The sequence below is a fragment of the Pungitius pungitius genome, chromosome 3, assembly GCF_949316345.1.
Source record: "Pungitius pungitius chromosome 3, fPunPun2.1, whole genome shotgun sequence".
In the NCBI taxonomy this organism is placed as follows: domain Eukaryota; kingdom Metazoa; phylum Chordata; class Actinopteri; order Perciformes; family Gasterosteidae; genus Pungitius; species Pungitius pungitius.
In genome coordinates, this window is record NC_084902.1 from 13,964,654 (window position 1) to 13,980,389 (window position 15,736).

General features: G+C 40.5%; 1 protein-coding gene across 1 annotated transcript in view; it reads right to left on the minus strand.

Moving 5' to 3' along the window:
* LOC119216397 (protocadherin-16-like) overlaps positions 1-7,868 on the minus strand; it is a 68,631-nt gene extending 60,763 nt beyond the window's left edge. The window contains exons 1-2 of the mRNA XM_037469197.2: positions 7,392-7,868; positions 683-2,503 (exon numbers count right to left, since the gene is read on the minus strand). Coding sequence (XP_037325094.2) covers positions 683-2,482 — 1,800 coding nt within the window. The 5' untranslated portion in view covers positions 2,483-2,503; positions 7,392-7,868. The remainder of the gene's footprint in view (positions 1-682; positions 2,504-7,391) is intronic.
* Positions 7,869-15,736: the final 7,868 nt, after the last annotated feature.

The following is a 15,736-nucleotide window of genomic DNA, read 5'->3' on the forward strand; positions in this document are numbered from 1 at the left end:
GATCCAGGCAATACTACTGCAGACACTGAGAATTGCATGAAAGTCTATACTTTATGACTTGAGGAATCGCTTGAATGATTTAGAGAACTGAAAAGCAGCCTTTTTTATGAGATCGCCAAAAGAAACTTGAGAAAACAATGTGTTTCAATGACATGGGACTCCAGTCACTTGGGGCACTGCAATTTGTTTGAACCTTAATTCATCTTGTCGTCTATAGCCATTTTTTCTCACGCTCAACTAGCCTAATTAAGGTGCCTTTTGAGAGTGAAGTGACATCTATTTCTTTGGATAAAGCCCTGAATTTGTCTCTGCCTGTGAGTATGTGAAAACCCCCTTTGTGCCTGCACGGACGGAGGACTTTACACTGCCTCTGTTACCCTGGAAACCTTTTGAGAGGTGAAGGGGAGGACAGCCAAAGAGAAGATCATTTTGGAACACGACCACAGGTAAATCCTCACTAAAGTAGTCCAATTTAAACAGTTTCACCATTAAAATTACACTTTAAGGGGGAATGAAAGGAATCAGCAAATTCTTCCTCCATTTATCTTTCCATTTGTTTTGCTCTTCACAATTGAACTCAGTTCGGACTATTGCACTACCTCATTAAAGTGTGGGAGAGTGTTTAGGTAATGAATAAAATCACAACCTTTTAATCAAATTAATGTGCAAGAAAATATCCTACCTCAAGAATGCAGGTCCATGGAGCTGTGTTCTCCTTGATGGTCACATTGTAGAAGTTCCTCTCAAAAACAGGCTCATTGTCATTCATATCCTGAAGCACAACGTTTACCACAGCAGTGGAGGACAAGGGTGGTTTTCCTCCATCTGTAGCCACCACAGTGATACTGGGATTGGGGTTGTTTTCATAATCCAGTTGGGAGAGAGTGGTGATAATCCCCGTTATGGAGTCTATGCTGAACCAGTTGGAGTCAGAACCACGGTCATCTAGGATGCTGTATTGAATGTCCCCATTAGGCCCCTGGTCTTTGTCTCTAGCGGTCACTTGTAGAACAAAGCTCCCTGGGAAGACCACTTCAGGGATCACCTGCCTGTACACTGGCTGGTCGAATTTAGGAGGGTTGTCATTGATATCAACGACCTGGATGATAAAGGAGGACTCTGCCCTGAGAGGAGGAGTGCCTGAATCTGTTGCCGTCACCCTCAGCCCGTAGCTGTCTCTCTCCTCCCGGTCCAGAATCTGATCAACACACATCAGATAGATGATGCTATCCTTAGTGGTCAAGGCAAACTTTCCATCTCCTCCCTCTAGCGACACATTGACATTGGCGTACTCGCCATAGTCTGGGTCAGTGACTGAGATCCTGGCTACATACTGGCCTGGCTGGGCACCCTCGGAGACTCTCGGGGAGCCATCTTCACTGAGAAAGATGATGGTCATGGTGGGCTGGTTGTCGTTATAGTCTCTGACGTGGATGGTGACGAAGGCATTGGTCACCTCCGGCTGGGTAGCGTTGTCCTGCGCCTGCACCACCAGCTCGTGCACTCTCCTCATCTCAAAGTCCAGCGGCTTGTTGAGGGCAATGATGCCTGTGCGAGAGTCAATGACAAAGTAGCGGTCGGGGTCACTTTGTCTCCGGTTGATTTCATACAGCACCATCCCATTGCTCCCTTCATCAACGTCTGTAGCAAACACCTGCAGGATGTTGCTTCCTGGCTGAAGGTTCTCTGATATTATGGCGTGGTAGCGGCTCTGGTTGAAAATTGGAGCGTTGTCATTAATGTCTTGTACGGTAATATCTAACGTCATTTGATCAGTTCTTTTCGGGGAACCACCATCAAAGGCCTCCAGAGATAAAGTATACGTGGATCTTTTCTCTCGGTCCAGAATGGCATTGACCGCCAAGTCCACGTAAAGAACCTCATTGCTTCCCCTCCGGGTCTCCAAGGTGAATGCCTGGCCAACATTTCCATCCTTGATAACGTAACCCTGTGTTGTAAGCTGGCCCTTATCAGCATCAACAGCTGGCTCAAGAGGAAACCTGGTGCCGATGGCTGTCTGCTCAGGGATTTTAAAAATCGCCCTTTTTCTTGGGAACGTTGGGACGTGGTCATTTATGTCATTCACCTTGATGGTCACCTCCACGGTCATACCTGTCATGGTGACTGCAATGAAGTTGTATCTGTCCCTTAGTTCCCTGTCCAGAACTTTGGCGGTTTTAATAATGCCTGTGCTCTCATCTATGTCCAAATCACTCCCCACACCGGTTCCCTCGTGGTCTGAGATGAAGTAAGAGGATGCTGTTGTGCCAGGAGGAAGTCCCGCACTAATGTCACCTACAATTGTGCCTGCGGGCTGTTCCTCATCTAGCTGCAGTTCAAGAGTCCCTTGGACAACAGGCAGATGAATTGTTACAAGCTCCAAGGCCACATACACCATTAGCACAATCCTTCTGTCCCACCAACCGCAGCGGTGCGAAGGGTCCATTGTAGACTTTGCAAAACCCTTGGAAGCTGTCTTCATTTTGCTTCCTTCTTTTTAAACCTGGGGACACACAAAGATGAAAAGCTGAGCAATATTCCTACTGTAAGGAAGCACATGCAAAACACAAGGCACATAACAATTTTCTACACCAATTTATTCACCCAAAAAGTCAACACTTTGTTCCTCCTACCAAGAAGGTTTCCTTTGCTGAGGAAACATCAAAGCCACAAGCCACAGCATACCACTCTCCTGGATTTAATATTCTAATAGAGTGAGCAGTTTTCAAACGAAACATCTATTTTTCATGTCTGAGAATTAAATTGAAGAATCAAGTGTTAAAATAAAGGTGGGAAATATTTAGATATTTATATGTAAAGGTAATTAGTTGTTAAAATGACTTGAATACACAATAGGCCCACTCTGGCAATGGACCCACACCCCTGCTGTGAATCTGTAACTGAAACTGACAGACACTTTGGAGCAATGTGGAAAATATTGAACAAGACTGTCACCATCTGCAGAATAATCCAAAACCACCACTTGTCTGGCACACAGTATCGTTTATTTTATATTAAATAAAGAGAGCAGCTTCCAATTGTCTGCGGTTATATCTAAACTTAAGTAATTCATAACTACTTTGATGTGTTTGAGTAAGTAAATCTAGCTCTAATTTGACGGAAATATATAGAGAATCCTGTTATACCGATTTAATTTTGAGAAATTGTGTGTCTAGTGAAAGCGCTTCAAGGCTCCCCCCAGTGGTTTAAATGATATTTCCAAGGGCACATTCAAAAAACATAGTATCTGCATGTGTGTATTTTTGGTGTGCACTACACATGCCTCCCACATGTCCATGAACGCAGTGTGTGTGTCGATCCATCTCAGCCACGGTGGTGACAGTGTGTTTGAGCGACAAAGCAGCACAGTGGAGTTGAGGGGCTCCATGCAGTCTACCTCGCTCCCTTTTTCTGGCTCTGAAACATTGTAATTGAGGGCTGCTGGAAATTGTCCATAAGCACACAAGCTCCCAGGGCTAATTTCAGTTTTCCTTGAATCGGGGCCCAAAACACTGAAGACGCTGTCTTTAACATTATTAATTTGGTTTTCATTCAAGCATTAGTAGTTTTTAAAAATATCTTGAAAGATTTATGAAAATCAGGGCTGTTAACATATTTTTATATTTCAATATTATAGAACATTTTAGTAATACAAAAAAACTCACTCAATTTGCACCATCAATTACTGATACATATTACTTTCACCATGCTTATAATAATTGTAAAAAGAATAGATATTCACCACTACGTATCATATCTTGGGTTGCTTTGTGAGTGCTGGTCTTGGCACATCATGACGGCCAGAAATTCTTGACAACACTTGAGGTTTAAAGTCTCAGAATTGATTTACTGTGCTGCAACACTGGGGATGCCCTTTTGCAAAACTTTCTTTAAAACACAAAGTAACACTTTTCAAGGCCTAAATTCTGGGTCCAAATGCAATAACTGGTGGAGCGACAGTGTAAGACTTCCGCAGAGCAGCCTGATGGATATAGCAGACACAGTCGGAGGGGCTAATTGCAGAACATCAGGCTAAGGAGGATATCGTTTTAAAAGATTCAGTTTAAAGTTAAAGAGAAATAACAGTCACTGAAAATATGAATTATAATGCCCCACAACCACCCAGGCCTCCACTGCTGTGAGTTTCAGAAAGTCAGTGGCCAGTTAGTAGACAGGATATAAAAGGTAACAACCTATTCATGAGTAGGGCTTCAGGGAAAGAAAGCCATCAAAATAGCTGCTGAGGTTGGAAGCGGTTGCATCCCTCAGCTCGTAGTTAAACCACAGTTAAACCGCAGAGTTTTGTTAAGAACATGCAACTGGTGGGGCATTAATTCCAATGCACCTGAAGCAAAGTCTCTAAAAGATTGTATCATTTCTGTTTTCTAAAAACAGTACGTGTTTGCATAATACAAAATGTACATTAATAAATATAGCCTTGACCCACTTTGGTTTGAATCTTCTGAACCAACTCAACCCACCCAATTCACGGTTTCAAGGATTCACATGCAGAAAAAAACCTCTGTTTGAACACAGTCGATATCCTTCTGGGCACTTTGCTAACATAACTACAATCAGCATCAAAATCCTTGGCAGCAGTGATGCTTTGGCACATCAGGCCTGCTTTTCCACATCTCCACCGTGGGCTAGATCATGTTTGGCCAAATTGGTCAGATATTTATATTTTATGATAGCTGAAAATTCCTTTGCTAAATTATTTTTTGCTTTTCAGTTTTAACATGCAGTGCTATTTACCTTTCCTTTGATTTCAATATCAAGACAACTAGGCCATTGGTTTGGCAAAACTTACATCAGACAATTAATCTAACAAAACATGCCTCATTGAGCCAATACCCACACCCACATTATGGATGAGAATGCCAAACCTCTCGTTTAAATGTAAATATGATGTTGAGAAAATGAAAACCATAGATCAAACTTAACACGTCATATCATTTCATTTGAGAGACATAAATTGTAAATGTTGAATTATGACATTCTTATCCATGGAAATATCTAAAACTATAATTTCATGTGATAATTGTGAAATGTTGTGCTTTTCCAAATCCAACTAGAATATATCTGTTTTCAAGAGATATAAAGAAAATATTGCTTAAAATATATCCCAAAAGCAAAACTTTGTATCAGCTGCACAACATCAATAAACACAACTAAACCATTTTCACCACCAACAGGCCAAGAGGGACGACTATAGTGACAGACTATTCAAAATTAGCTCCTAATTACATGTCATGATAGCAGTTAACTCAAAGAGACTTTCTGAGTTTCGAGAACATGCCGTGCTGCCCGAGGCTCAACGCGACCATAATGGAAACCACAGACACAACTGCAGATTGACTGGACACAAGGATACCAGGCTTAGCACGGAGCAAACTAAAAATCCCGGAATGTTTGCCAGGCTTTTGCCTCATACAAGTGCAGCGTTTCTGTGTCCTGCATTAGCCTTTGAAATGTCAGTCCCTCAGCATGTGAAAAAAAAGCCAGGAAAATACCTTATTGGGAAAAACACACTGGATCCCTTTTGGCAAAGCTTGGCTGGAGGTTTCTGAGGGTCTGTGACAAGAAGGATCATCTTTTTCTCACAGCAAGAGCACCATGGGTTGCTTCAGCTGTTTGTGTAAGATGTTCCAGATAAAAAAAACACACACACACACACACCTTATGTCTTTGAAGATGAAACCATCTTATATTGCATTTGGGGTACCAGTGGGTGGATCATTAAAAACACATGTGCATCAAGTTACAGTAGCAAAGGTGCAAGGAGAGTTTGGAGAACATTACCATAACTTAAAACTAAGGTCAAAGTTCACTCATATGTTAATTAAATGTGTTAAATTTCAGCATTTCCTGCATTTTGCTTTGATGTAGATTATTAATTTGAGGTGACAAGAGTCGTGTCATTAATGATCTCACTCCCTCTGGCATGACACACTCAGATGTCTGGTTGATATTCCCTTGACTTATTTTACTGATGACGACACTGCAAAGCAGATTAGTAAAACTGCAAAGGCCGCAGCCAAGCAATCTTCAGAAATAGTGAGAAACTGTCCTGTGAGCAGCATATATTGTTTTTTATTCCTTTTTAGGAATCTGGACCCCTGGCTTTGTCAACAGCATATGCAAGAGACAAGAATAGTGAAATAATTACTTCATGCACTCCACCACGGGTGTATGACGTAGTTCTTGGATTGTTAAACATACTGTGGAGGTCCACATTTTGGTGGTTTTGTCTGTCATCTCTGCTGATTTGAGTTGGTTTCATCTTTGCGTTGTAATCTCCACCCATGCAGTCTTACATTGTCACAGATTCAAATACTGCTCTACATCACATAAACTAAGAAATGTGTCTAGAATGTCGAGGAACGAGCTTAACAGGGTGGACAAATAAAAAAAAACGTTGCCCATACACTTTATATCCACTGTGGTCTGGTAAGCCTTATTCTGTTGTATTCAGCTGACAGCAACACTGTATCTGAACATCTTAACAATCGTAAAAGTGGAAATCGAATTAAACAAAAAGCCAAACTCCGCCGCGCAGCTCAAACTGAGGACCGATGGGGAGTAAAAGCGAAAGGAGGAGCCTGCGCTCCTTTTAGTGTATGAAGTCACACAAAAAAAGGCCTGCATAATTACGACGCGGCACCATGGCAACCATCACAGTGCCCACTAAAGTGCGGTGATGGAACCCAGAGGAAACGCATCTATGAATTGAGGGAAAGTAACACCTATTGCCATCGACACAATAACCGCGCGGACTTGTGGGCTACCGTTGTGTTCCCCTGGAGGAAGAGGGAGGCACAAAGGGAGGACAATAGAAGAACTCCGACGGTCGAGCTGTTTGAGAGGAATATTTTAATAAAGTGTGACCTGACCAGCAGCTAAAATACTGCTGTACGCGCAGAATCCGGGTTTGTTTTGTTCTGTGCTTCTTACAACCACGATCATGTTAAACCGCTGATGCCCCCGATGAAGGAACACGCTCCAACTCGCATCAGACTTTTATCAGCGGTTTTTGCATGTAGAGGTTTGTGGAAGAAAGCTGGAAAGTAACACGCCATGTATTGCTAAAACAGAGAAGGTCATTAATCGAGTCTGTTTCTTAAATCGACTTTTTAACGTTACGTTTAAATGAATGCGTAAAAAGGAATGTCCATTACCGCTTCAGAGAAGTCTGACATGAAAGACCTGGAGAGAAGGAAAAAAAAGTTGATGTGCCCCTCTATTAAAAAGACACGCTATTAGTACACCCAGGGGGCCTAGGAGTAAGTCCAACGTGTGCTAAACATTAATCAAGTTTGGTAATGACCCGCACTGATGGACAACTCCGTCGCATGTCAGGAGATCTGTGACGTGCTGTGCTGGATACTCACGTTCATCTGTTGCTCAAGTGAAAACAAGCCAAGTCCCGCGACTTCCAGATTCTTCTCAGTAGACCCCGGCTGAGTCCAAAGTGAGAGTTACATCCATTTCAGGACTACTTTCCTTTGCCAGTGAGCGAACAGATTCCTCCTCGTTGTCCCCCTTTGCTAAACTCCTGTTCGATTCTCTCCGGTTTCTAGCAAACTTGTGTCTGGTAAAACTTCCCCGCAAGTCCTCTTGGACGTTATGAACGCACCGTCCACTGTGTGTGTGTGTGTGTGTAGGTGTGCGCGCGCGCGTGTGTGTCTGTACGTGCGTGCGTGCGTGCGTGCGTGTGTGTGTCGGCTGCTGCGGCACGCTGACTGAAAGCGAACAGTGTGGGGCACAGCGGTAGACGTCCCTCTGCAAATCCCATTTATTGATCACGTGACGGACGGATCGCAAACTCCTGCTCCTCTCCTCCTCTTCCTCCTCCTCCTCCTCCTCCTCGGTGCTGCTGCTGCTGCTGCTGCTCCGGCTGCCACAAGGAGCCCCGAGGAGTCAGGGCGGCTTATTGCTGAACTTTGGTGCCACCATCCTTTGCTAAAGGGAATTGTAAATCAGTAACATAACGGCGCAGTGGTGCACAGTTGAATACAAATGGTCCAAGAGTTTGGATACGTGAGCTGTAGAAGTAGATAACATGACTGTGGTTTAAAACCGGGTGGAGTGGAGCTCTGAAATGCCAAACATCTCTTGCTATCTGATAAAGCACTGAAAAGATTTTTCAGAAATTAAAATTATTTTGAAATAACTGCCAAAGAAGACGGACAAAGGACTAATTTCGACGACAATATTGAAGTTACGCTTGCTGGGAGTATTTTTCATCTTTGTCAGGAATAGAAAGGAGACAATGCCCAACACTTTTTCTCTTTGAATATGTTTCAAAAAAGCATTGTCTGAGTCTATCAACACCCGAGACGAGCTCAGCTCTTCTCTCCTGCTGGAACCATAACTCTGCCTCAGATTAAAAGCTTTACGAGTTTTTAAAACCTCGTCAATGTATGGAGAGGTTATTAACAATGGGGCGACAGAGGGGCCCTGTGTGTCAACAATGATATTATCTGTCAATAAACAGTTGACATAACTTAAGTCTGTGTGCAACTCATCTTCTTGCTTGCATCCATTGTTTATTTCTAGGTCTACTGATCTTTGTTTTTATTAAAGAAACATATTTGACCTGTATCACCTAGTGGAACGAGTTCCAGCTCGGGCAGCTACTCGTTATTACTGTGACAGCAGAGCAGAGGAAGCAACCCCACACAGACATGCACACACGATGGCGTCGAGCCACACAAAGTCACGTGGACTCACACAATCTTGAAAGTCAGCTGACATTTATTTATTTTCTAAGTCACAAAAGCACTCCGCTTTCCTTCTTCAGGGGTAACCATGGGAATCCTCTGCATTATCGGCTCCGTGTTTCAATGTCACTCATGTGAAAAAAATGGCAATGAATAATGTTTAAAGGTTGCAGGAAATTGACTTTTTATAGGTGTCCGGCCTACGATGTGAAGTTGTAAACATAACAAATTATTTTGATTCAATTCTCTTCTTAGATAACTTCTAAAGCTGTTTCGAGTTTTGACCTAGACTCACTCTCGATGTAATCTGTCTCTCAGTGTGTGTGTGTTACGCAAAGAATACATTTCTTGTCTTCTCGTGAAGCGTTTTATTAGCAATATCCTCCGTTTTCTTTAATCTTCATAAACTGTGCATATGAAAAAACTGCCTGTGGACAAGTCAATAGGGCGTCAAATATCGTGTCGATGGCATATTAATCATACAACATATTCTCTCCACAGAATTGATGAACAATGAAAGATAAACTGATCTATTGAAACTGAATGTAAAAATATCAACTTCATGCATTTTATTATGTTAGCTGATCAGTTTTGTTACTGTGGATCAATAAATTGCATCAAAGCATAAGAGGAGCGTCTGTTGCTCATTTTGCACCAGCACTTCAGATCAGCATAAGAAGTGCAACTTGAGTTTCAAGCTCAGATTTAGCTCTCTGCATTTTAAAACTTGATCTGCTCTCAAGGTGCGTCCGCACTTTAAATACATTTTTCATGTATTTTCTTTCAACGCACAAGTGCACTAAGTCCTGCGCTCATCCTCCATCCAAGAGAGAATCTTGGCTGGAGACCCTGAAAAAATAGCCAAAGGGCTATAATAGTGAATAAATCTGTAATTTTACTTTGTGGTTAGATGCTGTCCACATCACAAGGCAGTGGTCTCAGTAATTGTTTCTGTGATGGCTATTTTGGTGGGTTTGGACCAATGAAAAACCACGGAGCTTGGCTTCCTTAGTCGTGCTTAAACCCAAGGGAAGAAATAATAAACAGATCCGGTTTAATCAGGATTAAAGTAAAATGTGTGACAGGCCGCTCCACTGGAAGAATTCATCGCAGCCAGACAGAAAAGGGCATCGAACCTAATTAATTTACTAATGCAAAATACAGTGGGAAGCTGGAGAGGATTAATCTTTTCCTATATTTCCATTTAGCATTATACTGATTATAGTAGGCATGGCAAAATGGTGGTTACGATTTTCTAGAGATAATATTCTTGGAATAAAATCTGCATCACGCTACAAGCAGTTCAAGTCTGTATTTTGTGTATAAACTCACAAGGTTTTTATTGTTTGCCCTTGCAAGTGTCCACTAACAATGAAATTAACTCTAAATGTTTGATGCCTTTTAGAGCGTGCATGAATTTAAATTGCAATTTCATCAAGCCTTGGAAAACAAGGTTAAACAAACAAATTATGATCTTACCTCATCGTGCTGATTCACAACAATGAAAGTGTTTGAACAAACCTGCTTTTTCTCTGGTTCTGAAATATTTCTCAAATTAAATCAGACATGCATTACTTGCTTCACAAACACAAGCAGCATGCATTTCATTTCTCAATGTACTGTTGTTGTTTATTTTGTCAAATTTGTGTTTCTTACAAGTAAAGTATTCTGTAAGCCATGCTTCAGTATTTCATTCTGAATCGTGACTTTCTTCTCTGCAGCAGCCAGATCTAAACACAATGGATGGTCTCGGTGAGAGTTGTAGGCTTTAGTCCAAGGTGGACTGTGAGGAATATTTGATGGAGAAACCAGAGTGGAGTCGAACATGGACGTTTATTGAGGCAAAACACTCATCAGAGGCCCTTTGCATTCGAGCAAATTGAAACTGGTTTATTGAATGTAACTTTTGAAAGAATGTGCTTCATACGCCTGACTGATGAGAAGACTTGAGATGAGGGCTCCATCGAGTGAAAGAGTATTTTCATTTGAAATAAATTAAGGCACAATAGCATTCAAAATGTTTCTGTGTATGTGTTGTACGTGTCCACATACTTTACACTGTGTGATCCTTTGCAAAGCTAAATATTAAGTGCACAGGTGGTTTTCATTTGGTTAGAAAGAATTCTAGGAGTACGAGCTCTTTGTCATCTTCTGGTTAATTGTGATGTAAAAGTTTCTGTTGAGTGTTACCAGTGCTTCCTGACTCAAAAAATTGCAACGGTAGATCTTTTATGTCAAGAAAACAGGTCTAAATTATTTGAGATTTCCCAGCCTGAACCCCTGAAATCAAGACCTACATACTATATTTCAAATAATATAAAATATATATTCCTAATTTTAAATTGATGTCTGATAAAAAACAGATCTCAGTCTACCATGGCTGTATTTGTTATATAGTCAAAATTAATGATCCATTTCACTATATTTATTTTCATAGTAATTTATTTTCAAAACAGATCAGAGGTTTAAAAAAAATGACAAATGTTGCCCATCATATTTGTAAAATTTCTCCCCAGAGCAAAACCTAATTATGGAAAGGGCGCTCTCTCAACACTTGGTGCCGAGTTGTTTTGTGTTAATGATCAGCATGTTCCCAAGTGTGAATGAGTGTAACATATAAATCAGGGCTCTGTCGACAAAAAACAGTCTGCTCCGCAAAAATGGCCACTAATCCCAATAATGATCTGTTTCTTGGGTCTTCTCGGAATGAAAAGCGAGTACGTTTCCTATATTCTACATATTTTATGTAGACAAGTATAATCTATCCATCTACAGCGCAATATGGGACAAATCAGCAGTAATGCTGCTGCAGCTGTGGGCTGGTCATCTGGTATTCCTGGGCCCCATTAGGTTTTGTCTGTGTGCCTTTTAATAATTCATGCATTTAACCGGTCAAACCACAAGAACTTCACAGCAGGGATTTTTAGAGGCTAGTGGGTACACTTCAAAAACAGTGGACATAGTACATTTTTCCATCAACTTACTTAGTCTGACATTACAGGATTGAATCTGTCTTCAATGTTGTCACATGGGTTACACTTTATTCGAAGTGGAAAGGTTTCTGGGACACAATCAGCTAAATGACCAACCGTAAATAACAGTATTTTAATCCTGTCACCTAAAAAAATATGGCCTCATTAAATGATCAAACTAGATTGCAAATCAATGAATAATCACAAACTCCCATAGGAAGTTTTTGACACCAGTCTCTTTAAAGTAAAATCATAGAATGAATTGTAAAATCAAGAAAACATTTTCTTGAAGCCAAGCAGCAAAGAGTTGTTCTTGTCCAGTCCAAGGAAGGAACTCTGCTAAACAATCTACCGAGCTTGATAATAAATTGAGCATGTCAAGGATTTCTCTTGTTTGAAAAATAAACCTTGGTATCTAAAATTGATGTTAGTTGATTCCATTCCTTCAAACTTGAGCATCTTGTATTCACATTTAACATCCAAATCCATTAAATTGTAATGCTCTTCATCCCTTAAATTCCATTGCTTCTAAATAGTGCACGTGAGAAGGTCTCTTCTGGCTCTTGGCCCATTAACCGCTTATAACAATGACACCCACCTCAGAAAAAAACTAATCTTTTAGGCTGTCCAGTGTGACTGCTTTCTAATTAATATACTATCAATCAAACAGGCCAGCGTGTCGCTCTCTTGCACGACGAAATTCCTCAGACATTGTAGGGAGTCTAAGTAATTCTGATGGAGATCACTTTTATTCTTCAGGAATGCATTCTGTTGTTTAGGAGAGGAATGCACCGCATTGAGAGGGATTCCCTGGAATTTCTAAAACAATTGAATTGTTCAAGCAAACATTTCTTTGAGGAAAGAAAAAAAAAAACTCTAATCCCATTGCTCCACACTTCACAATGCCCTCTCTTGAGAAAATTTAGACAACTGTTGACTCTACTTGGTCTGTTATTTTGAAACAGCAATAGCAATAAGCCTGGCATTGAAGTGAACAATCACTATCAGGGTCAGCACAGAGCAACCTGGGTGAATTCCATCTCTTCTTCAGCCTCACTGAACTCTTACAACTGCATGTCCCGACCACACAGAACACAACCGCAGTGACTAAAATAAGGCGGCATATTCAAATCATCCCGCAGATGGAGTGACCGAAATCGACTGAAATGATATACGTTTATTACTGTGGAAACCTTGCTGTGATCATCATTTTCTTATATATATGAAGCTTTTGGTTCCACAGGAAACCCATTTGACCCACACCCGCCTATCACCAAAACATCACATTCCGGTATTTACTTATTTCTCCATTTCCTCTGAACCTGTCTGTCAACACATAGTTAAAAGAAAATCAATACTTAAATCAAAAGAAGACCTGCAGCAAGCTCTCATTGACCCTGCTTGGGTAATTCTAAAAGGGGGAAAAAAGCAAAATAATTCAAGTCCACCAATAGTTAACCTCATCAGGCCCAAAGATTTCATTGGGACAGGAGCTCCGAAGTTGCCGCGGTTCTTCTGAGCATTGCTATTACATCGACGGTCAAAGCACAGGTATTCTTATTCAAGACAGCACCGGGATTTCCTTTTCAAATCTTATTCTACACTGTGGTTGTGCTTTAAAAAAAAAAACGTGTAAAGACAATTGTTCTGCAAGTTAAGTTTTTAAGGGAGAGGCATCAGCCCTCGAGGCGGCCAACTTCACCAACAATTCGTCACATGGTCATGTGGTCATGCTTACAAGAAAACATTTATATAACAAGAAACAGGACTGAAGAGTTAGAAATGGTGAGCAGTTCCTTGTGGGGATGCAAATGAAAAACAGCTTTCTGAACCACGTGAATAAACCAGTTGAAAACATTTTTGGGGGTAACTCAAAATAAGAAAATAACATCTTGGCAACATTGTTAGAAAAGAGTGTATAGTGGTATTGTTTTGCAGGGTTACATTCAGACGTGTTCACTGTGCTTTTTTTTGAGGATGTCTTTAGGATGTGCATTACAAAGGATTCAAAGCATTAAAAAGAAAACTACTACCTGAGCAGATTGAAGTATTGTGTGTGTATGCAAGCTCTGTTGGAACGCAGTGGAAAGACACACCTCTTTGGACAATTAATTGAAGGCCTTTTCCTCGCCAGCCCCCAAAGTGACGATAGAAAGCAACAGAATTTGTTTAAAACCTGTCAGCCAAGAACTAAAGACAAATATTTATATGTCAGGGTTTGGTGGAGTCTCTCTGGTCGGGTTGTTTTTCATATACTGTATATTTCTATAACTTTATATGTGGAAAGGGACATTTTTGTCCTACCTACAAAAGAGTAGTTGTAGGTTAAAACTAGTGTTGTCAGCATAAACTTGTTAATCTATACAAGATTAATGCAACAAAATATTTTGACCTAGTTAACGTACCTTTGTTTACTTCAGAGAGTAAACCGAAAGTAAACTGGAAGCTTGACTGCGGAAACAAAAAGTCAAAGATATATTCGGAGAAAGCAATACGGTGGCTCAAGTTTGAGAGAACTTTTTGCATTGGAAGTAAAACAAACAGAGGTGTGAAATACAGCGGGGAACTGTGCAGAGGAATTATTCCTCATGTCAAACAGAAGGGGGATGAGTAGCAAACGGACTACTTTACACACCGCTAGGCCAAGCTAGCTGGAGGAGCTGCTACATTGTAACATTGGATAACAACAACATTAATTAATCAGCATTAATCGAGATTCATAAATTTCAAAATGTGCAATGAATTAGTTAATTTTTTTAATCTAGCCTACCATAGCCAATAGAGACATAGCCTGTTTCTGCTGTATTTGTCCTTGGGGCCTCCACATTCAAAAGACTTGTGTTTTGTATTGCCCCGGGTCAGCTGGTACATTTTGTAATCTTACCTCATAATTATATAATCATGTGAGAATCACAGGAATATAGCCACATCAAAGTGTGATAACACAGAGCTGTGACCAAATATATATATATATATACTCAAGTCTGAACAGCTGGTCAGTTTTGATCTATGACTTTAAATCACCAAAGTGAAAACTGCTATAAAATGCCATGTGTCCTGTTTTGTACAATTAACCCATCTTGGGAAATATAATAAAGGCTTGCAGGGAGTTTAGGTAAAAAGCTAAATGTAAAGACATATACGTATATCCATAGCAAACTTGAGAAAAGGAAATCTCATTTAAAAATGGCCCAACTATGCAGATCCTACATCAGCATGTCAGATGTTTGAGAGAAGAGGTGCTATGATACCATCAAAGACATTTGGCCTTTGAATTGAACGAACACTATAATCAGAAGTACTCTATAAACCAGCTGCCGAGTACACAACCAAAAATACACATACATGGTTTCACATCAGACCGTACAAATAAAAATATCTGTATAATCATTTTAATTGTAAAAATAAATAATTATGTAAACGTCAAATATAGTAAATAACCACATCCCGTCTTTACCCTTTGATGATTTGCTGATGTTTTTCCACCCAGATCCTCTTCCTAAAGCACAGAGAGTAATTGAATTATCTGACCCATTCGTTCAGGAACCTGGAGTAACTGCCTGAGGCCAAATAATAAACAAATGGTGATGCTGTCGTAAAGGATGTAGAAGTTTTATGAAGGGTCAACAAAGGGTGGAAGAGGTCTGAGGTCCAGGATAGGAGACCGTCATGGAAAGGCTGAAACTGAAAAGAGAAGAAGCAAAACTAGACCCTCAACAAACGTTTTATTTAGCTGTAAGTTAATGAAACACCTAATTAAACAGCATCCAAGTCAAAGACAAAAAAACTCTCAATGATCATTGGAAAACATAAGAAAACTAAACCATATTAGAAGAGACTGTTCCGCCTCCTTCCACAGACTCCTGCTAAAAGTTATAATTCTTGTTCCGCCCTTTCATTCCAGCTCAACATGTAAAATGCAAAACTTAGCTAACATAATTTGGCCTTTAACTATTCACATTGCAACTTCTTATTCCTGTGCACAGACAATGTGACACCGTTCCCCCTCTCATTTCCTCCATAGATCCATAGCTAAAAGAT